This window comes from Podarcis tiliguerta, assembly GCF_965153285.1.
Source record: "Podarcis tiliguerta genome assembly, chromosome: 16".
NCBI lineage: Eukaryota > Metazoa > Chordata > Lepidosauria > Squamata > Lacertidae > Podarcis > Podarcis tiliguerta.
Window position 1 is genome coordinate 39,075,899 of NC_139549.1, and position 23,472 is coordinate 39,099,370.

Consider the following 23,472-nt stretch of genomic DNA (forward strand, 5'->3'; position numbering starts at 1 on the left):
GTATGCAACCACCCAAAAACTCTGAGCAATGCTGGAAGAAGTGGCAAAAGCCACCTTGACACCTTCACTTGAGCTGAGAAGCCTTAGTAGAACTGGCTTTCCTTATACATTATATAGAGCAGAGGTGGAAAATTGGGGACACTCCAGCTATCAGACTACAGTTCCCTTCACCCTTTTCCATTGGACCTTGATGAACAGGGCTGATTGGAGCCCAACAAAATATGGAGGGCCACATCCTTGCCTTGGAGGGTTCCACTGGCCCCATAAAGTGCCACCATCAACCTAGAACAAAACCCACAACTGCCCAATCCTGTTTATTTGTCCTCTAATGCTTGCATTTCTTTCAAATGCCTTTTCCTTTCAAGATTTTCTTTTGCTCGCTTCTTCTTCTCTTGCTTTTTCTTCTGAAATTCCCGTTTCTCCTTAACGACGTCACTGGTTTCACCTTTGTAGAAAACATCCACTTTCTCCTGGAGGATCTCTCTAGCTTTTTTACGGTTCTGCTCCGCTGATCTTGTCTGATGGCACTAGGAGGAGGGCGGGGAGAAAAAATAATTTGCTTAGGGGATTGGAGCCAGCCCCATCCTGAAAGTTAGAAATGCTATTGCAGGCCTGGTGATTCAGAACTACTTTGTCTGGGAAAGAGAATTCTAAGAGAAGGAAGCAGATGAGAAGGCTGGAGAGGCACAAAAGGACTCTAGAAGCTTGAAAGAGGATTTATGGAGCCATCCATATGTGGCTGTAGGATGCTGGAAGGTGGCAGAAGTTTTGTAGATGAGTGGAAAGAAAGGCAAGGGCTAGAGACATAAAGGCAGTACAATGGACCAAGCCTCACTGTTCTCCATGTTTATGCACTTTTGGGAGCTCTTGAGGGTGGGGGAGATGCAAACCATTAAAATAAGCTAGGATTGTGATGTGGCCACTGCCCCCCAAGTGCAAGCCAGAAAAGGATGGGGCTGCTTAGCTCCTTTCTCTCTGGTTCGGCAAAGCGCCTGGGTGAAATCACCTCAGTGATTTCACCCCATCATGCAGCGCTGTGGTAGGAAGTAGGGTTTTGAACATTGCGATGTACCACCAGATTGCAATGTTTGCCTGGTGATATATTGCAGTGTTGAAAACCTGACATTGCCCACCCCTACTCTACTGATGAAATGGCAGTTCAGTCTTCGCCTGTTGATCGGGTGCCTTTGTCATCTGTTTCCTACCTCACAGAATCATGATCTCAATAACTACCTATAGACTCTTGGTGAATGCACCACATGCCGACAATTCCTTTGGAGTAGACTCCCAAAATGGATTTTCTCATGAATCTGACCGGAGACAGCCAACGTGGTGCTCACCAGATGTTTTGGATTACATTTCCCAGGATCGCTGCAACATCACTGTCAGGGAAGACTGCTTTGAGGTTATTTCTACAATCAAGTGATATACAAATTTTATGAAAATGGAATTGTTGTCCAAAATGTATGGAGGGCACCATGTTAGTTATCCCTGCTCTACCCATTATAGTTGATGTGACCTGGATGCTACATATGGGGCTTCTCAGGAATGTGAAGAACACACACCTCAGTCTTATTGGCCCATATGCCTATCCAACAGTATATAGTTTTTTTGTGGTATGAAAGCTTCCTGGCTGATCACCTGAACACGACTCTTACTCCAGTGGACAAGCTTTTTACAAACCTCTGTTGTACTAAACACTGTATTACGTGAAGCAGAAAACTAGTGAAACTTGCCACAGAAGCAGACGTGGAGCAAAGTCAAGCAACTCACCTTGACTACAATTCCTGAAGGAAGATGTTTCAGGACCACACAGTTACTGGTTTTATTGGTTGCTTGGCCTCCGGGTCCAGAGCCACGGACAAACTGCTCTTCTAGGTCAGCCTCGTGTAGAGGAAGGAGGTCTCTGAAGCTCTTCTTTCCCACTTCAAGGAGCAACGGTCTGGGCCACCAAGGCATTAAAAAACGCGACTTCCACCAAAGCCTTGATGCCAAAGGGAAACCACTTAGTCCATTCAATGTCTTTGTCAAGAGCGGTAAACTTGAGGGAGGCATCGGAAACTCTAGAGATGAGGACTTCTAATTTAAACAATAGGGGAGAAGCCAAGAAAATACTCATAAGTAACTGTCAATATATCTGGCCCTAACATTCAGTGGAACATAGGAAGAAGCATTATACTGAGTGAGACCATTGGTTCATCTAGCTCAGTACTGTCTTCACTGACTGGCAGAGGCTCTCCATGATTTCAGGCAGGGTTCTTGCCCAGCCCTATCTGAAGCTGCCAGGGATTGACCCTGTGACCATGAGGGCACAAAGCAGTTGCTTACTATTGAGCCGCAGCCTTTTGTACACATGCACTTTATGGTGTTGTGCTTTTGGTGGTGGAGGATGGGACCCAATTTTTTTTTTCTCAGACTACACCACTGCAGTGTGGAATGCAAGCTGTCTGTTTTCATTGACTCTGCTGACTTCACATTACATTCCAGGGTAGCAGGAGAGGACTTACTGTCAAAAGAAATGATATCCTGTCTGATGATTTAATCCCACCCATGACACCACACAACACCAACATCTCATATGATGTGGGTAGGGCTGTGATATAGTTGCTATCCTCCCTTTGAGTCTTCTCCACCCCTGAACTCTCTCCCCCTCCCAGTCCCCAAACTGAAATATCATCTTGTTACTAAACAGTACAGGGTGCTTTTCCAACTTCTGGCTGAAGTTAATCTTTTCATGGGGAAAAAATGAGAGGAGTAAAAAAACTGGCCACGGTCTTTTTCTGTTACTCAGACAAGTGGCAATTAACCTTTCCAGCTTGATATCTCTTTTTCTGAGAACAAAGCCACTCTATGATTAAGGGAGCAAGACTTAACAGCCTGATTCTAACACCTGAACACGCCACCTGGCCACTGTGCCAGCACACAAATTGTGGAATGTGGCCTTGGAAGTATTTATCCACAGGTACCCCAATCTTCACATGATCAAATTGAAAAGGCTTCGGGGTCAAGATAATGCTGCTACACACACATTATTAGGAACCTTTTGCTTTATTTGAGCGATTTATCCGACCATCTGTTTTATGTATATTGGACCAATTGTAAATCATTTATTTGCTTAAATTAAAAACACAAACTGAAAGGACTTCCATTTCTGTAGAGGAAGACCAAACAGGTTTCTGCTCACAGTACCCCTTAGCAATTGCTGATCCAAAGGGTACAGAAAAAACAAATATTTTCAATGAGCCAAAATGCTCACTTGGTGGCACCAGAAACCAAGAGATAGGGGAGGAAGTAAATGCTTCCTTGCAAAACCCGAATTGTAACTATTATAAAATTACAGGGCTATAGAAATCACCAATATCACTACTGATTTGTCTGGACAAATTCCAAGCAATAGCCAGAAGTGGAAAACACATCTTCATCCAGAAGAGCACTGATTATACAGATAAGTAGGGAGGTCATGCTGCAGCTGCTGGTCACATGTTCCATGATGGTACTGCCCTGGAATGCTTAACCCTGAACTGGTCTGTGGGCAAACAGAGGCGCTTCATTTTGCTAAAATGATTCTAAATATATGACTTTTGGGTTTCCAGCTTAAATATGTCTGGATTTGGCAAAAGTAGTAAAACAGTTTTCAAAGAAAGTGATCAAGCAACAGGAATAAAGCAGCTCTTTGCTCTTCCTTAGGACTGCCAGGCTGCAACTTGGTCTACGAAGTAACTTTATGTTCCCTGACAATGCAGTGAAAACAGATTCTACCCTTTTTCTTCCACCAAATCCTTCTATCCCAACCTTTGCTAGCACAGTACCTTTCACAGGGGATGCTGGAGAATTTGGACCAAAAAGAAATGGAAACAGGAATTGCCAATTATTTGCCCTATCCAACACACAAATCAATCCAATATTATTCACTGTTGTTGTTGCTTTGACTCCACAAACAATATGCAACTGATTACTCCCCTCTCCATTTGCATGGATATGTAACTTACATCATCAGTTACTTAAGTTATGAAATTTTGCTACAGTGGACAGCAAGATGAATAATGTGGGTTTTGGTGAAAGATAAGCTGCAGTGCAACAGAAACAGCGCTGCTTACAATGAATAAAGGGTGAAATAGAAAACAATGCCTTACAGCTCTGCTATCCAGATTTCTTGAACTACAACTCCCATTAGACTGAGCCAGGTGATGGTGATTGTAGTCTGTAACATCTGAAAAGCACTATGATGGCAAAGGCTACCTATACAAGTTGAATACTGCAGGAGGGGAGTCTTCTTGTGCTTAGGTCCTGCATGTGGGTTTGTCACTGTGAGAAGATGCTGGATTAGATGGGGCACTGGCCTGATCCAACAGGCTCCTCTTATGTTCTTATTCTGTTGTCCAGTCCCTCCCATGTTTACTGTAATAAATAATGTGACAGGCAGGTGAGGGAGTACATAACAAGAACTGAAAGGAGAGAGGGCAGGAGATCATATTGCTTTTTCATCTCTCAGTGCATTTGGAAATTTAAATACATAGTGCAGGTTTCTTCCTCCTCTTACCATCCACAGTATTAAATTAATAGGGCAACTAATCCCAGTAACTTTAAACTGAATTCCAGGATACTGCCAAGAAATAAGTAGTGGGTGGAAGAAAGGAAAGCTTAGCCAAAAATTGAATATAGTTGATTCAGCTTTTTTAAAAAAGAAGAAGCCAAAATAGGTTACTGAAGTCAAACAATGGAATAATGAGATTTGATAAATAATGGTGCAGAGTTTTTAAAATAAATATCTACCTTCTAGTTTAAGAAGGCAATTAAAAAACAAAAAACGTTAAAGTACACCTCCCTTCTAAGGTTTCACTGATGCCAGCATCTGTTAGTGATATTCTGTTTTCTCCTGCCCCCAAGATACCAACAGAGCATTTCCAATTTGGAGGTTACCATTCCAGAGCAACACCATCATAGAACAGAATGTGTCCGCCACAAAACTCCAGCCTCTCTGTTCAAGAAATGCAGTCTTCCAGATGGTGATGCATTTCTGATGCCAATTTAAACAATTAAAAGTAAAATAAAAAATGAAGCAATGAACAAAACATACCCCCTCAAGCGTTTTGTTTGAAATGAAGTACACTGCTTTGAAGACACGTTCCCCATTGCTCATCTTCCCATCCACCCACCCCATTTCACTCTGCGCTGAAGTCACAATCCACTGCTGGCCACATCAGTTGCCAGGGGAAAAGGCTGCATCAGGATTTCCTCTGTAGGACCTCCTAGGAAGACTGCAAGGCATTGCAACCAAGTGCTAGATTAAACACAGGTTGGCCACCATTCATCATGGCAAGAGTGAGTAGATGTTGCTATACTTTAGTGTCTGGGTTTTCAAAACGAGGTAGGGCTCTGCAAGCAGCTGGGCAGCTGCCAGGGGAAAATACAAACTTGTCTGTTGACCCTACCAGCCTAATGCTGGTCTAGCAGCCCAATTGCTCCCAGTCTCCCTTGATGTCCTGGTGACATGGTTTCCATGGTGCAAATCTAAGGCAGCTGTCAATTTTAAGGGTTTGGTTTCTAAGTCAAAAGGCAACAGGCATCCTGCCTTACATGTTCCTGCCTCTGTTTTATAAGTGGAAGACTCCAGGCTACATGCTGTAGGTGCAACAAGAAGACTCCTGGGCTCCATTCTTGGCTCTGGATGTACTTGGGCAGCAAGACTCTGGGTTGCAATCCCAGCTCCACATCTGAGGTGAGGATGCAGCAGAACTTATATATTCCATCCTTGACACACAAGAGACAGGGTAGGACTCCTGTTTTTGTGGGCTGGGAGGTAGTCAGTACTCCTGGGGCTTAAAGGTGATTGCAGGGGAAGAGGATTCATTGACTCTGTAGTTTTTGTGGGGAGAATAGAAAACCTCTTCGTTTTGGAGATGAGGGTGGGAAAGGGGAGAAAGAATGCCGAGTCCTGGCTTTACGAATGATGCAGTGTGGAGGAAAGGCTCCTGGGTCTCTCCTGGCTGTGGATGGTGCTGGAAAGAAAGAAAGGGGTCTTTTTTTGGAGGGGTGAGAAGTTTGAGAGCCAGGTGGTGCAGTGGTTAGAGCAGACTTTCTCTGGTCCCCAGACGTGGTTGGACTACAACTCCCATCATTCCAGACTGCTGGCCCTTCTCATTAGGGATGATGGGAATTGTAGCCCAACAACATCTGGGGACCCAAGATCGAGAGAGTCTGGGTTGGTGTGTCAGACGAGGACCTCACAGAGGTGAGGTACATGTGAAAAGGATCTAGGAGTCTTGGTTGACCACAAACTTGACATGAGCCAACAGTGTGACGCGGCAGCTAAAAAGGCCAATGCAATTCTGGGCTGCATCAATAGGAGTATAGCATCTAGATCAAGGGAAGTAATAGTGCCACTGTATTCTGCTCTGGTCAGACCTCACCTGGAGTTCTGTGTCCAGTTCTGGGCACCACAGTTCAAGAAGGACACTGACAAACTGGAACGTGTCCAGAGGAGGGCAACCAAAATGGTCAAAGGCCTGGAAACGATGCCTTATGAGGAACGGCTAAGGGAGCTGGGCATGTTTAGCCTGGAGAAGAGGAGGTTAAGGGGTGATATGATAGCCATGTTCAAATATATAAAAGGATGTCACATAGAGGAGGGAGAAAGGTTGTTTTCTGCTGCTCCAGAGAAGCGGACACGGAGCAATGGATCCAAACTACAAGAAAGAAGATTCCACCTAAACATTAGGAAGAACTTTCTGACAGTAAGAGCTGTTCGACAGTGGAATTTGCTGCCAAGGAGTGTGGTGGAGTCTCCTTCTTTGGAGGTCTTGAAGCAGAGGCTTGACAACCATATGTCAGGAGTGCTCTGATGGTGTCTCCTGCTTGGCAGGGGGTTGGACTCGATGGCCCTTGGGGTCTCTTCCAACTCTATGATTCTATGACCCAACTTCAATTCCCCCCTCCAGCATGAAGCTCCCGGAATGATCTTGGGCCGTTGCTGACTCTCAACCCAACCTACCTCACCGGCTTCTTGTGGTGGTGATTAAAGGAAGGCGGGAAGAATCATGTGCTCGTCACGTTGAGCTCCACGAACAAAAGGGTGGGATATAAATGCAAAAAACACACGGCTAAGGTCGGGGCTCCTGGGTCCTCCTTGGTGAGGGGCTGCTGGATTCCGGTCTTGTAGGGGGGGGAGGTTGGGGCGGGGGCGCAGGACTCCTGGGTTTCTTCTGCAACTGAGCGAAAGGCCTCTCAATCCACGGCCGAGGTGGGGACCGGGAACCCCGCACGCTGCACCTCCACCTAGGCCGGAGGAAAAGCAGAAACCCGCTCTGCTGACGTCTCTTACCTACTGCGGGAAGGGTCAGCTCGCCTGAGAGAAGGAGGCCCCAGCCTGTCTGCGCATGCGCCGCCGTGTATTTACTTCGCTGACCCGAGAGAGAGAGAGAGAGAGAGAGAGAGAGCGCCCCCACCCGCCACTCCATGAAGGTGCCACTCCAATAGGGGCAGCGGAAAGCCAATCACAGAGCACGACCCGTTACGCGACGGGCCTTTCTCCTTGCCACCGACCAATGGCCGCCAAGCTCCCATTCCACGCCCCTCCGCTCCCGCCCCCGTTGTTGGGTAGCCAATCGCAACCCGCGTCCCGCCCCGGCGCGCGGCTCAGAGCAGCCAATAACCGTCCGGGCGAAGCCGCCTCGCGAGCCTCTTGCGTCTGCTTTGAAAAAGCTTCGAATCTCAACCGCCAAGCCTGAGGGGAGGGGGCTCGAGGGGAAAGAGCCCGCCGCGGTCGCCGCTGTTTACAGCCTGGCCTCTCTCTCTCTGAGGTGGGCGAAGGAAGAAACGCGGGAGCCGCTGTTTTTCTCCCCGCCCCCCCCCACTAGGCCAGCGATTCGAAATGCAGGTAAGCGACTGGATGTTTCTGGAATGTAACGGCTGTTGGCCTTTTGACGAGGGCAGGTTTGGAAAGGGCCTTCGGACGAGCCCTCGGGCTGCAGAGCGGCGCTCCCGTTAGCCAATCAAGGCCTGGCCTCGCTCGTCAACATTCCAGAGCCAGCCAATCAGGACGCAGGAAGGTTGGGCTGCAGAATTGGGAGACAACATATTCGCGGAGGGGGTCTCGCGGAAGCCTCGGGGCGAGGGGGGCGCGCGCGCGTGTAATAGGAAGAGCGAGGCGGCCCGGGTTCGAGTCCTCTCTCCGCTCCGCCTCCGACTCGCGGGGTGAATGCGAGCCAGTTGCTGCCTCAGCCCTGCCTGCCTCGCCGGGTTCTTGAGAGGAGGGTCAAAGGGAAAATAAACAACTTGACGGGAAAAGGGGGCGGGATTCAACTCCTGAGCTCTTTGATGAGAGGATGTGTGAGTTTAATAATAATATAGTGTAGATGGAGAGGAAGGTTGTTTTTTAAGTGCTATTGTTTTCGTTTTCATGCTTTCTAGTTCTTTCTTTATCTTATATAAGATAATCCCTGTATGCTATATTGTAACTAAGCCGAAAGTATGTGCTGTATACAGTAATAAGTGAAACGATCATTTATTCTTCTGTTTGTCCCTGCTTCCGTTTCCCACTACCTTCCCCCTTTTGCTCCTGATATCTATTTTTATATGATAAGCCCTTTTGGGGTAGGAAATAGTGATGATTGTTCTTTCTACGGTGCCCTGTATGTGGATAGCAGTACATACATATTCAATATAAGTTGCTTGCATTAGAGCCATTAGAGGAGACAGGGCAATATAAAATGGAAGCAGCAGTAATTATAAAATGCCTCAAACGTGATGTGCTGTGATAGTTAGAAACAATGAACTTTGTGAGTAGGGACATGTGTTCTTTTAAAAAATTGATTTAAAGACAGAAGGAGGGAAGTGGAAGCAAAAAAACATCGTTAAAAATGCATTTATTGAAGGATCAGTAGGGTCTGAAACGCACTGGATCAATAAATACGATAAAGATAAAAAAAAGGAAAGTAGTGATACTGCAGGAATGTTAAAAGAGCATGTTTAATAATACTTCAACCGCTTTAGATTTTTCAGAGCACTTCCTGGGGATTGTATCTTACCCTGTGCAATAGGAGTGGGGGACTTGGGGGCCTAAAATATTTTTATTGAGCTTTAGATTTTATCAGCCCCAGCCAGCATAGCCAGTGGTAAGGGATGATGAGACTTGTAGTTTAACATATGGAGGCCAGTCCAGTGCTTTTTCCCCTGGAGGTAAATTGTACGCAGTACCAGCACCTTTTTTTTCCTAGAAGAAAAGCACTGGGAGTCGCAACTACCTTATAAAGAAGATAAATACTTTTCTCTCCATATTGTAAATGGGAATCTGTGACCTAAGGCCATTTCTTTGTAATGACTGAGGGGAAGTTTGAACAGGGACCTTTCTTCCATTTGTGCAGTTTCATGGTTGATTCAGAAGTTAGCTGCTCTGAATTCAATGGAATTTGCTCCCAAATCAGTATGAATTGGATTGCGGGCTCAGTTTCTAACTGCTGTTATACACTCAAGCCACTTTTAGAAAATCGGCTCTGCTCATATGCCTTCAACAGCTTTCTCACTGGTAGAAATTAAGCAGGTGAAGATTTTGCTGTTGGCATGATGGAGGAAACACAACTTTGTCTAACTTCAGTCTGTTAAGTCTTTCCGTGTATCTTTTGCAGGTAAATAAGTGAAGGCAAAGCACCAGTGTCCTCCCCCTCTTATGCCAGTGCTTATCACAAATTTATTTTATTATTTATTAATTACATTTCTATTCCATTTTTCTCCAAGGAGCTCAAGGCAACATACAAGGTTCCCCCACTCCATTTTATCCTTTCAACAACCCCGTGAGGTAAGTTAGGCTAAGAGAGTGACTGGCCCAAGGTCACCCAGCAAGCTTAATCACTAACTGCATATTTCAGTGTGATTCTCGTCAGTTTTAGTGATATCCTAACCCCTTTGCCAACTGGATGTGATGGTTGGTGATAGCTAGGAAATCTGGAAGACGGTGAAAGAATGACAATTAAATCTTAGTGTAAATTAAACAGATGGAAACAACACATCAGAGAGAATTACTTGTAACTGATCCTAACTACTTAGTTCAGAACTAAGGCTGCAGCCCTAAGTCCTATTGCACTCATTAGGACTTTCTTCTGAGTTTCTTCTGTTTTCTGTCCACCTTCTCTGACTTTCAAGACTGGCAGGGCTCTGAATTTGGTGGTTCTTTTGCTTTCTCCATCCCCTTTTTCTCCATTTTTCTATTAAATTGACCTCACATTAGAACCATGCTGGAATAATGCATTGGCTTATTTCCAAGTAATCATGAATGGCACAGATTTGTAGGGCTGGAACCCAGTCTTTAGAGTTTTAGTTTACTGATTCATCTAATTTTAAATTTGCAGGTGTGTGAATTTATTTCTGAACTAGTAAGCATACTTGCTTTGATTTTAAATGCTGCAGGCGTTATAGCCAATAGCATCTTTGTAAAGGCATTCGTCCTGTGTGAGAGAAAAGAGAATGCCACTTTCACCACAGTACTTGCCATTTGCAGTTTTTATAACCACATATATTAAGAATAAGTTTTTTTAATAAAATAATAAGTTTTTTTTAATAAGAAAATCTGCCCAATGAATTGGGGGCACCTATTTAATCAATTAAGGTTTTTAAAAAATTAACCAATCAGTTGATTAAATATGACAGTCATAATTGTTTATTACTTGTTTTTTAAACATTTTTTTCAAGTTGTTTTTCAACTGCCTTGTGTGTGTCTCTGTATCCCTTCTGGCGTGACCCTTCGAGAAGCTAGATCCAGCTCAAGGGGCTGCTGGTTACTAGTCCCTAATCCTGTGGACTAAGTGGCTGGGGTTTGGGGTTGATTTTTGAAGGGAAAATTTGCAGTAAAGAAAGTGGATAAGTGGAGGAGCAGACAAACAGAAGGATGGTAGCTAGAGGAGAAGCCAAAGGCTGAGGTAGAGAAAATGTAGGGATGTGATCATTTCTTTGGCTGGTAACCTGGTTCCTTTGCCATAAGTGGTTATTTCTTATACTGAAGGGGTGTTTGTACCTGAGTGATTTATCATTCTTCTCCCCTTCTTCATTGGGATAGGAAGCTTTTTATCCATTTCAATCACCCTGTTGTTTGCATTGCCTTTGATAAACAGTTGTATTATATATTACATTTCTAATCTTTGTTAGGACTTTTGAAACTTTTTGGGCAAGAGGCATAACTTTACCTTTATATTTATACAAGGGCTGTCAACCTTTTTGGACCAGTGCACATGCAGTGCACAACTTTTGAAAGAGTTCTCTTGGTGCCAGTCACAAAATGGCTGCTGATTAGGGGGTATGACAAAAACATAAAATCAGAGAGCACAGTAATAGTAAAGCTTTTTTCCCACTAGAGAAAGCTTAACCTGTTGAATTTCTGCCTACCATACAGCAAGGGGTGGCTCCATGTTTCAGGAAGCCCTTGGGCTCAGGATATGAGTGGGCCTTTTTCATTTTCTCAAACCACATCCCTCCTCCAATGTTGTCTAATGTTGCAACCCCATATTGTTAAAGTCAGTTGTTTAGGGCTTTAAAAATCAGTGCAAGTAACTTGAGGTGGGCCTAGGAGACATTTGGCAACCAGTTTACGATTTGCTTTTATAGTTTAATTTCTTGGCTAATCTTGTGTTCAACTATCATTGCATTGGTTTAGCTAGATTTTTGAAGGGAAATGTTATGTTTGCAGTATGGTGAGAAACTGAGGATGTAGCACAAATAAATAATGCACACAGAATTGAGGAAGGGAAGAAGTAGGTCAGCCATTATGTGCTGGAAAATGGTTAATTCCTGCTTTCTTAATGTGGTGTCTTAACCTCTAAGGATTCTTCTTTGTTGGTGATGTGGCATTCATGTATTCAGCTACATTGGTAGATTGACGGAAATGACAGGGAATTTGGTTAGAATGCTGTGGATATCCATGATGGGTAGAATTGTTTTATTGTGCTTAGAAAATGTTTGTTTAAACAAATGATTTTCCCAGGAGATGTTGACTGGTCATGAGAATATAGCAGGTGTTGATGTGCATGTGGTGTAGTAGGAAGAATGGATGAGGCTCAAATCAAAATGGAGCAATTAACTGTTTTAGGGGACTTTTTAGAACTGTTTCTTAGCTTCATCTATGACATGGGAATATTCAGCTGAATTGCTGAAGTCACTCTTTTTGATGAAAACTATCAACTACTCAGATTTGACTGGCGTGTGTAGGAAAATGTGGAACAATTGCTTGGGTTCAGCCAAGTAACAGCTTGATTTCTGTAGCTTTGAAGATACTAGTTTCAAGCCTAGATTCTGAAAGCACCTTAATGAAGTTGGACTGCTAAATAGTTTCCATGATTTCGAACACTGAATGTTGATGTACCTTCTTTTCCTTCCTTCTTTTTGAAGTGGATGTGTCACATATTTTTCTTTTTCTTTTTGAAAGGATAACCACATGCTTTGCAAGCATGAGCTATGGAAAACCTGGACTTGGTGAAAATTGAGCAAGAGGCTGCTTCTGTAGACACTAATACCAGAGATGATCAGAACTCTGTTGCCTGTGATGTCAGTAGTAACAGGTAAATGTGATAGGCTGATTTTTTTCAAATAGAGTAGAAAGGCACTCTAGCATAGACAGTCATTTCAGCAAAAAGTGCAACACTCAGTGCAACTTAATATATTTTTCTATGTATAAGATGATTTTTTGTTTAAAAAAATTAGTCAAAAATGGGGGGTCATCTTATACACAGATGATGAATGCACAGGAGTTTAAAAAAGCACCACTTACCTTCCTGTGGCTGCCGTGAAGAAGCTGCTGGAACAACCAGTCATTTCACTTAACCGCTTCTGCCAACCAATGCATGCACCTCAGCTAACCATTACTGCCACCTCTGATGTTTAAATATACGGTAGTAAATATACCGGTCCTCAGTTGTGTAGGTAGGCGGGAGTGGGGGTGCCACTGGGCGTACCTGGGCCTCAGGGTGGAACTGTCCGTCCCATGGGCTCGGCTTAACAACTTGGAATATTTTATTAAATATCAAAGTTCTGTTTGATGTTTAAAATATTGATTTCTTAATTTTGGGTTCAAAAAGTAGGGGTCGTCTTATGCATGGGGGCATATTTATACTCGAAAAAATACCGTATGTGTCTGTCATCAAGAAAAAAGTCTTTTGGTATGGAGGCTGATCTTGGAGGCAAGTTGCATATTTTTGTTAAAAGATCAGCAGTTTTCTATTTGAGTTCTTTAAGAACACTCAAGTGGATGCTATCCAGGCCTGGAAATTTGTCAATTCTTAAATTGGTCAGTAAGGCCTAGAACTCACATCTCTTGTCACCATTATTTGTCTTAGATGCCCTTTCCAAGGAGGTTAGTTTAGGTACAGGGATCTGCCCTATATTTTCGGCTGTGAAGAATTGGAGTGGTGTGTGAGGGAAAACTCAATGGGAAGAGATCTTCTTAAGTAGTTCTGTCTCATGAATTTCATTGGAATGTGTGTGTCCCTAGTTATGTCTGAACCACACTAGTCTCACTAAAGACTAGTTAGCTAATGAAGCCATACTATTGGATATTAATAGTATAGTAATAATTGTACATTTTGAGTGCTATACACTCATTCGCATTGATCAGACAGTTATTTTCACTGTTTAACAACTTTCTTGTCAAGGTTGGGAAATTCTTTACCTCTTTGTAGGTGTTTCCTGTGGTCTGTTCTTTTTTGTTTTCAGCACAAAGCAGTTATGCTGCTAGCATAATACTATAGAGACGGCTTTGTCTGGCATTTGGTGTAATAAATAATTCACTTATTTTTTCTTCAGCACCAGCAGTCCCTTCTCAAACCCAAATGGCATCTCCAGTTTCTCAGGGAAAACCATCCCTCCAGTAATACATTGTGATGTTGGTCCTCTGTCTTCCTTCATGCAAAACGCGCAAGGGAATAGTGACTCAGAACTATTGAAAAACTGTGAGGTAGGTAACGTTCTTTTCTCAGTGATCAAGAACATTTAAACATTAAAAAAAATCTTACAAAAGCATCATGTTATGAAAAATTGTAAGAGTCTATACTGTGATTGTAGGGGGAAAGTATGTAATTCTATTAATTTGCAGTGAACACAATCTCCAGGACTGGTATGAATCTCACATTGAAGCATAGATTTTTTTTAAAAAATAAGTTTTAATGTGAACTCAAAGCATGCTAGTGCACACTGCTCAAAACCCCTGCCCCTGCCGTTGCACCCCCAGGAAATAAGCCAGACTCTAGCTTGTTGTGATGTCCAATGCTTAAATTTTCCCCCTCCAAACACACTCAAGGTCTGTTCTCCTTTTTTCTCTCTTTTTTTCCTTTTTAAAACATTTATTCATTTTTCTTTTTCATTCATTACACATCATTTATTCATAACTTTTACTATGCATTTCTTCCTCTCTCCCCTCCTAGACTTCCCCCAACTTCTGCTTCTGGTTTGTTTCTCCTCTTACCCACTTTGCTGCCTCTTAAAAGAAAAGGCTACTAATAACATATTTATACAAAAACATCAAACATAAAAACATAAAAATAACAATACACCATATTATTTCTCTATGTTCTACACATTTTCTAATACAGTGGTGCCCCGCAAGACGAATGCCTCGCAAGACGGAAAACCCGCTAGACGAAAGGGTTTTCCGTTTTTCAATGCGCTTCGCAGGACGAATTTCTCTATGGGCTTGCTTTGCAAGACAAAAATGTCTTGAGATTCTTGAGATTTTTTTTCGCTCCCCACCCCCTTTTTCTAAGGCGCTAAACTGCTAATAGCCTTTTAGCAGCTAATCCTCTAATCCCTTAAGCCTTTAATAGCCGCTAAACCGCTAATAGCGCTAATCCGCTAATAGGGTTGCTTCGCAAGACGAAAAAACTGCTAGACGAAGAGACTCGCAGAACGGATTAATTTCGTCTTGCGAGGCACCACTGTACTAACAATGTGAATGTTTGTTTAAATCCTGCCATCAAGTCTATAGACTTTCTTTGTTTCTGCAAGTACAATATAAATGGTTCCCATTCTTTTTCAAAGTCACTGTTGTCTTTTTCTCTTAATCTGTCTGTCATTTTTGCCAGTTCTGCATAGTTCATCAACTTCTCTTGCCATTGTTCTTTAGTTGGTATTTCTCCAGTCTTCCAATTCTGTGCAATCATGGTTTGTTTTTAATTGGGGAACCTCCAGTCCACAGGTCCAATTGGACTTGTAAGGCCATTTTGGCTAACCCAGTTAACCTACACATGATGACAGGTAAAGAAAAGGTAAAGAAGTGGCTGGGTTGTAGACACCACTGATTGTCAGAGCTTCCATAGCTCCATACACTGTCCTAGACAGCATGACAGATTTCATTGTCTGCCTCTACTGTGCTAGATGTAAAACAAAAATGAAAGAAAATGTTTTTTTCATCTTTTTTCTTTTAATTCATATTTAATAGATCAGGTGGCTGCGATTGTTCCAGCTGGTGGAGAAGCAATGCCAAGAACAAATAGTTGCCCAGCAAAAAGTGTTCTATCATCAGATCCATGTAAGTATTTTGGTTTGCTTGACTGTTTTAAATTGAAGCAGTTTCTCATTAGTGTGAGATTGGTGTCATTACAGAGGCAAAGACAGCTGTTAGTGATGTGAATGTTTCTTCCTGTGCTTTCCTAGTACGTAAGATGCATGACATGTCCTAAGCTGGTAGAGATGTGTGTGCATAGGTACAGATAAAAATGTTTATAAATGTTACAGTTTTGTGTACAAGCACATATACTCCTGTCAGCCTATGATACCATTTCATACACCTGTTGAAATTATCTCTCTCTTTGAAAGTTTTTATTGCAATATATTGGCTAGTATCTTGAAGTTAGTCAGCCTGATTATTGCATCGTAGAAAGTATTCTTGCTTTCTGGTGCATGGGGTTAGCAGTCAATTTTTTGCAATCATTTTTCTCTTCACTGTGGACCACAGTTCTTCATTTTTTCACTGCTTCTGATTTTTTTGCCCTTAAGCTAGGGGGAAGTGTGAGCTCCATCTGGTGCACTTTTTAGGCTAATACATGAAGCATTTGATGGATGTCTTTTGGACCATAATTGTGGTCCCGTTTTAACTGCTTAACTGTACATAGTTTTAGGTGTCAGCAGGTTTGTATGTTTGTTTGTGTGTGCGCGCTCGTGCGTGTACGCGGTAGAGAAGTGAATAACTCTTATTCATTTTTGGTGTACTATAAAGAGTTCTTGGTAGCATAGCCTTGACTTTTTTAAAGAAGGAAAGTGATAATGTGCTTTTGAATTTGCAGTATTCTGAGAGATCAAATGCATGCCTTTGCCACCATGTGGTATATATAAAGGAATATTTTGTCCTTTACAGTCCTGAATTAAATTTTCTCATCTTGCTATCCCATAATTGCAGGGCATCAGGAGTACAGATCTAGAATAGCTGAGTAGGATGAACTGAGTCTTTAACAGCAGAATAAGAGTTCAACTAAATGCCTTTTGGAGAGGTCCTGTTCAAGAGCAGTGGTACGTCTCCAGCCTCAACTCTCTCCTTAGCTATGTAGGGCCATATGGAGCTTAGCATGGTATAGCAGCCATTCTAATAATGACGACAAAAGTAGTTCAATTCCTAGGTAACAATTATTTAGACATATGCTCTGCGCTGAACTGAAGACATGTTTCAGCAAACTGTCTTGCTATCTGGGTGACCAGATGCTTGGGATATTTCTACATTTCTTTACTATAATTATTTACTTGGCATAAATAATATCTTTTTCTCTTAAGTTCAAATTCTCCCTCATGCCTATTTCACAATAAAGTCAGCATATATGAGTCACTTTCCGTATGTGAAAACCGATATTTGATACATTTAATAGATGTTTCAGTACATTTTTAATATTTATACCCTTTTGGTTACTGTTTTTCCCTTCCATTTCCTGATGGTCCTCTGCACTAATAGTAACCAACAGCTCCTGAAACAAATAACAAAGAGGTATTGTTCTTTTACATTCTTTTTCCGCCCTTCCTGTTTCCTTCCTCCTTACTTTCTTTTTGTCTTGCATCTTTTTTCATCCATGTTGTTATTTCTTCTCTGTGTTAGGCGTCTACGATCATGTGTTGCTATGGAGAGGCCTGATTGCTCACTGAAGGGTGCTTGCCGGGGTTGCTGGTTTTCAAAACTAACCCGGTGGAAGCGCCGCTGATGCACAAAGTTTGCCTGATCAACACTTGGCATTTCTTATGCAGATTCATTGAAGTTGTTGTGTGTAATTCTGAAAAGCGTTGGTCACACCTGAACACCATTTCTTAGGATGAGAGACTGGTTCTGTATTTTGAGTTTTCTGGAAGATAGAAATGTTCTCATTATTTGTGGCCTTACAGAAACATGTTGGTTACACGTGGCGATCATGCTATATATTAGGCTGAAAACTTAATGGTTGTATTCGCATTTGGCTAATTCCCATGAAGATATGTTTTGTTTTTGGCAATGAGACCACAAAACCTCATATTAAAATTGAACATTTTTTTGCTAGGTCTGGTCCAGAAATGTTTTAAAAGATGAGCAGCTTCACTTCTTCTAAGCATTCTATTTTGAAGAATAAATGCAACCATAGCTATGCCTGGTGTGGAATATGCTTAATTAAAATTAATGGGTCTTCATTCCGAATTTAGAGACACAATACATATATACCAATCATTGGTCCTGAGCAAACCAGTGGTTTCATTAAACAAGTAATTCCAATTGGAGGCTTGTAGCTGCTATTTGTCTGCTTGGGGAGGTTGAGATAGTTGAGGGAAAGTGGTAGAGATTGGGAATAAGAATTGTGGATATTTTAAGTACCGTATTTTTCGCTCTATAACACGCACCCGACCATAACACGCACGTAGTTTTTAGAGGAGGAAAATCCATAGGCATGCCACTCGTAGGCATTTCCTCCATAACACGCACAGACATTTCCCCTTACTTTCTAGGAGGAAAAAAGTGAGTGTTATGGTACAAAAAATACGGTACTATACATGGATTTTGAGGCAGGCTAGCAGGAAAAGCAAATTAGGAGTGGTTAGTGGCATTGCATCTCTCCAGAATTGCCCATGGATGTGCTATGAGTATCACTGGAAAAGCTGGCTTCCATGGCTTTAAAACTTTACTAATTTTATTTATTAGGTCAACTTTGCAGGGTGAGTAACAATTATTTCTGGACATGAAGGTTTCCTTGTTTCATTTAAAGTTGTATGGGATGGACTCTCCCACTCTCCATTTGTTTCTTGTACTTACCTTTAATATAGTCTTAACCAAGCAACACTGAATGTGCACACGCATGTGTTTTAATGGCAAAAGTGGAACAACTCAGGGTGTTCATTTGTATCCCATAACACATTTCTGCATGTTACGTCTGTAGCTTGGTCTTGTGGAAGTTAAGGTTAAAATAACCCTTCTGTGCAATTTCCACAATGATTTCCAGTTTTTATTTTAAATCACATATTTTTATTTGTAGCGCATACAGAATGAAATCAAACACTTGATGAAGCTGCAAAGCCAGAATGTGTGTTCGTGCAAGAAACAAACATCTCAGGTCAAATTTGTGAACAGTTCCTCTTCATTAGAAAGTCAAATGGGGTTGCAGTCTGAAACCTTTGAAGAAAATGAGCTCTTTACCAGTCATCTCAAAACCAGTGATCATGAGAGTCATCTGGAAGCTTCGGCCATGCCTCCGGAGTGCCTCACGAATAGTGTTTCAATGAGCAGTGGCTATGGCACATGTTCTGCCGCAGAACTGAGTCCTAGCAAATATAAAGACATTCAGACGTGCATGGAAGACCCAGAGGAGATTACCAAAGGAAACGAAGGTGCCTCACCAGTGCCGGAAGGTCTAGTTACAGCCAGTATTCAGAACACAAGAGAATATACACAAACAGGTCTAGAACATTGTCCATCACTGAAAAAAGATGATAAAGGTTTTTCTGATGAATTTGAGCATAAGATCGGCGAAGGTCATTGTGGAAAAACAAACTGGTAAGTGGCCAATCTTGGAGTCATTAGGTTTATATATAGTTGGTAAGGTTTTAGTATGTCTACTCTGCTTTTAACACAGGCAGTAGTGTTTGGAAAGGTAGTTTCACTACTTGCCTATATATGCCACTCAGCATGCAATTGAGTTTGCTTACGTTCAAATCCAAGATACATTCCTTGCGTTTGTGATACATGATATGCTATTACTGATGTAATGAGGGTGTCTATATTTAAAAATCTTGCTTATTCCCAGGGAAATTTTCAGGCTTTTTTGTTTTGTTTTGTTAAATAGGCAGAAATGTTCCTGGCACTTCACATTCCTGGTAGGTGTGTGGCATGTTGCTCTTCTGCATTGAAAGTCTACGAGGAGAGAGGTGTTAAAATAACAGGAAGCTTCTTTTTGTTGAGTGAGACCACTGATCTACCTAGGTTAATAGCGTCTATTCTACACTGATTGGCAATGTGTCTCCAGGGTTTCAGACAGGTCTTTACCAGCCTTACCTGGAGGTGCCAAAGACTGAACCCAGGCCTTTCTGCATGCAAAACATGTACTCTACTACTGAGCTACATTCTCTCCCCATTTATTTTATTTCATAAAATTTATACACCACTTGATTACAAAAACCTCAAAATGGTTTACAAAAAGTTAAAACAAGAAAATCAAGAAAAAATAAAGAGTACATTAAAATATTAAAACATATTTAAATCACCTCAACTTTCTAAGCATCTGGATCTGAATGTTTTCAGCAGGAAGCGTACAGTAAAGACTGTATCCCTGCTGGATATCAATAGGTAAGGAGTTCCAAAGTGGTGTTGCTCCCACACAAAATGATTGAGTTCTTACAAATGTGAAATAGTATAGCCTGCTTCAGTCTAGCACTTTCACCAAACAGTTTCATCCTCTAAAGCTTTAGAAGTAGCCCAAGACTGGATTGTGAAGGTTTAAAGACGAAAGGAACTTACTTTTATGTACACCCTGAAGTCTGAGAGGACCTGGCTGAAAAGCAGCTGCTTCAGCTGTAAACTATATAGCAAAGAGAGCATGTTCTGGGTGTGCTTAGCCCTCAGAATTCTTGAGATGAAATATACATTCTGTTGTGAATGAACTGAAATGTGACAATTACATGCTGTCAACCAGATAGTTTAGTATATGCAGTCTGATGACTTTTTTTTAATGGACAGAATGCCATTATGCCTTCACCTGCACATTATTTTCAAGGAAACAGTGATGGGGACATGTGATTGTTCATTAATTCTATGAAAAAGAAAGAAATTACTAAGGTGACTCATAGGGTCATTATTCTTTATTCATATTTTTTTCTATGGCACTTGAGGAAACATCAATTGCATATATACTTGCTTCATTTTAAGCTCTGCTGGTACAGATAACTTAACTGCTGAATGTGGCAAGCTAGCCTTTTGATGCTAAAAAGTGGATGTGTGCTCCTAGGATTTGAACGTTCCGCTTGCTAGACCCATTGGATAACTGCCTGATATGACTGAAAGTCCAAATAGGAGGGAAGCGTAAGCTGCAGACTCTAAACATGTTTAAAATGGGCTCTTAATGGGTTTAAACTTAATAATAATCTATATGATGTGGTCTTTTAAATACTAGGTCCTCCAATGAAACTGATTCTCGGTAGGCTCAAGACAGGCGAAAGAAAGTGCTGCTTTGCACAGGGTATTATTAATCTTTAGAAATTTGCAGCGGCAAGATGTGGCGATGGTCACTAGCTGCAAATAGCGTTTTAAAGAAGATTAGGCTAATTCCTGGAGGATAGTTGTATCAGTGGCAATTTAGTCGTCATAGATTAAAAAACAAGAGTTGGTGTTGGAGGGCAGTAGGGCACTGTGAGGGGGAGGGGCGATTGCCCTCCTGGTCTTTTTATGGCCCTTCTCCAAGGCATCTGACTGGCCATTGTTAGAATGTCATCCGTGTCTATATAGCTTTAACCTTCAAGGCTTCTCTTCTATACTTAAGAAATAGGAATATTCAGTGGCCTCATTCACACATCCTGATAAACCATAGTTAACTGTTTATTGTGAATGCATGGCCTTGACCTCATAGCTCCTCTCTGCTCACACTGGAAGGAAACAAACTTGCTCTCAACAACAAAAATTCTGTAACTGATGTTTGCTCTTGGCTTTGTTAGTTGGAAGAAGACACACTCATTGGTTTGAACATAACACTAAGCAAGGAGGAGACAAGCAGCTTCAACAATCTACTCTTTCAGACACAGACTTCAGACCTTTTCATTTCCCTAATTCTTTTCTGAATGAGTCTCCTGATTATCTTCTAGTGTTGTGCCATTATTTTATCTGGATTGTTTTTGGTTTATATTTTATATTTATATTTGGTTTTCTTCACACTGATATTTATAGCATGTTGAAGTTTCTAAAACACATACACTTGTGTTTGTGTGTGTGCATGTCTTCACTATGATGAGTTTGGGATGCAATTAGTGGGACTTCTGATATTTTTCTACTGATCAGCAGACCTCCCTTGTGACATACTGCTTTTGCTCCCTTTAGTTAGGATTGCTACATGGCATGGAAGACTATTTTTATTCAAAAAACAAAAATCCAAAGGCTCCCTTGGTTAAGGTGGAGCTAGTCATTTGTACTTTGGATCTGACCATTGTTTTCTTGAGTCTTTTTACTCATATTCTGCAAGTTCTGTAAGTGTTTCAGTATGGTTAGTTTTTTACAGTTGCCCAGAAATTTGAGCTACTGCAGGGTTTGAGTTGCATCATCTCTTCATTTTGGTACAGATCTTATTTTAAATAAATTACAGGATGTCCTGTTGTAGACTCCAGGGAACAATTGCTTTCTTGCCAATATTATTTGTTGAAAACCAATCGGGGTGGGGGAGTTTGTCCAGTCTCCCCTGCGCAAGGCCATAGTACCTTACAGGCTGTAGCATGAAATAGATCTAAAATAAATGTTGCTGGGCAAACATGTTTCTTTCTCTTTTTCTATTTCCCTTATTGTAGTAAATCTTTAACATCATGGGCTCAAAAGTTAAAGCAAAACCAGCTGAAAAGAACAAATGTGGAGGAAGGGGATATGCATTCTGTGCAAGTAAAAGAGCACTCACAGACTGTAACATTGGAGAATGTAAGTGGGCCACCATTCCACCTAAACCCCTTCAGTGGAATAGTAAATGTATATAGGATTGAGCTACATTTTCTTTCTGGGATCCAAAGAGCTACATTTAGATGTGGCCAAGTATATGTGCACATGCCCAACAGTAACCTGCTTTCATCAGTTTTTGAACAGCATTGAGGTTCCTCTCCTCACCTGTTCCTTATTTCAAACTGGTTTTGAAATCCCCACCACTTTCATGCGATGAGTTACAGTTCACCTGAGCTTCTCTGTAACAAATACAATAGGATTTAATATAAGTGAACATAAGAAGAGTCTCCTGGATCAGACCAGTGGCCCATCCAGTCTAGCGTTCTATTTGTCTAATCCTTGTTTAAAGCCATCACTGCCTCCTGGGAGTGAGGTCATAGACCTCAGTGAGAACTTTGGTTAAATGGCTATAGACAATCGCTTGTAAAATATTTTTTCAATATTTTGTAGTTGATGCTGACTTTTTCTTTTTACTTGATATAATTTATGTAACTTTTTTATTGGTCCATAAATCATTGTGTCCCCCCCTTTTGTGGAATTGTAGACTAATCCTGTTGCAGCTGTTCCATCATCATCTTACACTTTTTACCTCAATGAACAAAACGGAAGCCAAATGTCTTTCAGTTCCGGTACTTCAGGTATAGTTAATTGCTTTCTATTTTGCTTTTGTTGTTACTATTTCAAAATTGCAACTAAATGTAAATTGTGTTGTGACTGATTTTGTGTCTGTTTCTCCTTACTTTTGGTGACTCTGTATGTTGCAGTTTGGTAAGATTAAGAACACATTCCCAAAAATAAACCCTATACCAGGGGTTGTCAACCTGCTAGGTGGGCAGTAGGGGGTTCTACAGCACAAGCTGAATCTTCCTTCCATCGAGCACTGGTGGGTGGTAAGGAAATTTTACCATAAAGAAAGATGCATTAGTGGACAGTAGGTACAAAAGGGTTGACTACCCCTGCCCTATACAGTTAGCTTGTAACTTGTGCATGTATAATTTAATAATTTCAACTTTATGCTGTTGATGGCTGGCTGGTTGAAATTGCACAAATTAAAGCACAGGTAACAGAGAACGTTTTGCTCAGGGTTTTCCTGGGAACTTCCCAGAGCCCTGTAAGCAAGGTGGAGAGAGTGAACGCACTCTGCCTTACTTGGACCTGTTTGGTGTGCTGGCTCTGGAGATAAGGTTGCTTGCATGGGGGCAGTTCCAAGGAGATGGTTTGACTAGACGTGCTTTTGCATATATGTGCTATCTCTGGAACGTAAGCCCCACGCAAGGTGCAAGTTGACTGTACCCACTTACCCAGCAGCAAGCACCCTTGAACCAAGTGGGATGTTCTTCTGAACAGATATGTATAGGATTGTACTGTAAGGC

At 41.7% G+C, this 23,472-nt stretch overlaps 2 protein-coding genes and 1 long non-coding RNA gene across 18 annotated transcripts in view; 1 reads left to right on the forward strand and 2 right to left on the reverse strand.

Annotated features, from left to right (window-relative positions):
• Nucleotides 1-23,472, reverse strand: part of LOC310666937 — a 288,749-nt gene that overhangs the window by 33,403 nt on the left and 231,874 nt on the right. The gene's annotated exons all lie outside the window — the stretch shown is intronic.
• MTRFR (mitochondrial translation release factor in rescue) lies at nucleotides 302-7,440 on the reverse strand. 2 transcript variants are annotated; one of them, XM_083418429.1, is made up of 3 exons: nucleotides 7,322-7,440; nucleotides 1,774-2,079; nucleotides 302-527 (listed from the first exon to the last, which is right to left on the reverse strand). In XM_083418429.1, the coding sequence occupies exons 2-3, from the start codon at nucleotides 2,053-2,055 to the stop codon at nucleotides 315-317; spliced, it is 495 nt and encodes a 164-aa protein (XP_083274555.1). In that variant the 5' UTR covers nucleotides 2,056-2,079; nucleotides 7,322-7,440; the 3' UTR covers nucleotides 302-314. The 2 variants fall into 2 exon arrangements, with proteins under 2 accessions (XP_083274555.1, XP_083274554.1); XM_083418428.1 differs by lacking the exon at nucleotides 7,322-7,440 and adding an exon at nucleotides 5,078-5,176.
• The window catches only part of MPHOSPH9 (M-phase phosphoprotein 9), a 41,641-nt gene continuing 23,367 nt past the window's right edge, over nucleotides 5,199-23,472 (forward strand). For 6 of the 15 annotated variants that reach the window (XM_083418151.1, XM_083418152.1, XM_083418161.1 and 3 more), the window contains exons 1-8: nucleotides 7,621-7,876; nucleotides 9,733-9,793; nucleotides 12,410-12,542; nucleotides 13,783-13,933; nucleotides 15,413-15,502; nucleotides 18,450-18,967; nucleotides 21,958-22,081; nucleotides 22,644-22,737. In XM_083418151.1, the coding sequence (XP_083274277.1) occupies nucleotides 12,439-12,542; nucleotides 13,783-13,933; nucleotides 15,413-15,502; nucleotides 18,450-18,967; nucleotides 21,958-22,081; nucleotides 22,644-22,737 (1,081 nt within the window). In that variant the 5' untranslated portion in view covers nucleotides 7,621-7,876; nucleotides 9,733-9,793; nucleotides 12,410-12,438. Of the gene's footprint in view, nucleotides 5,323-5,580; nucleotides 5,720-7,620; nucleotides 7,877-8,047; nucleotides 8,329-9,732; nucleotides 9,794-12,409; nucleotides 12,543-13,782; nucleotides 13,934-15,412; nucleotides 15,503-16,912; nucleotides 16,946-18,449; nucleotides 18,968-21,957; nucleotides 22,082-22,643; nucleotides 22,738-23,472 lie in introns of those variants that run through there. The other 9 variants (XM_083418160.1, XM_083418164.1, XM_083418155.1 and 6 more) reach the window with 7 other exon arrangements.

Excerpts from the sequence above, each read along its gene's own strand:
- MTRFR (XM_083418428.1), bottom strand. The coding sequence starts at position 5,161 with ATGGGGTGGGTGGATGGGAAGATGAGCAATGGGGAACGTGTCTTCAAA. Across the intron at positions 2,080-5,077 it reads CAAACAAAACGCTTGAGGGG|AAGTCCTCATCTCTAGAGTT; the intron begins GTATGTTTTGTT and ends TGTTTAAATTAG. Across the intron at positions 528-1,773 it reads CTTCAGGAATTGTAGTCAAG|TGCCATCAGACAAGATCAGC; the intron begins GTGAGTTGCTTG and ends CCCTCCTCCTAG.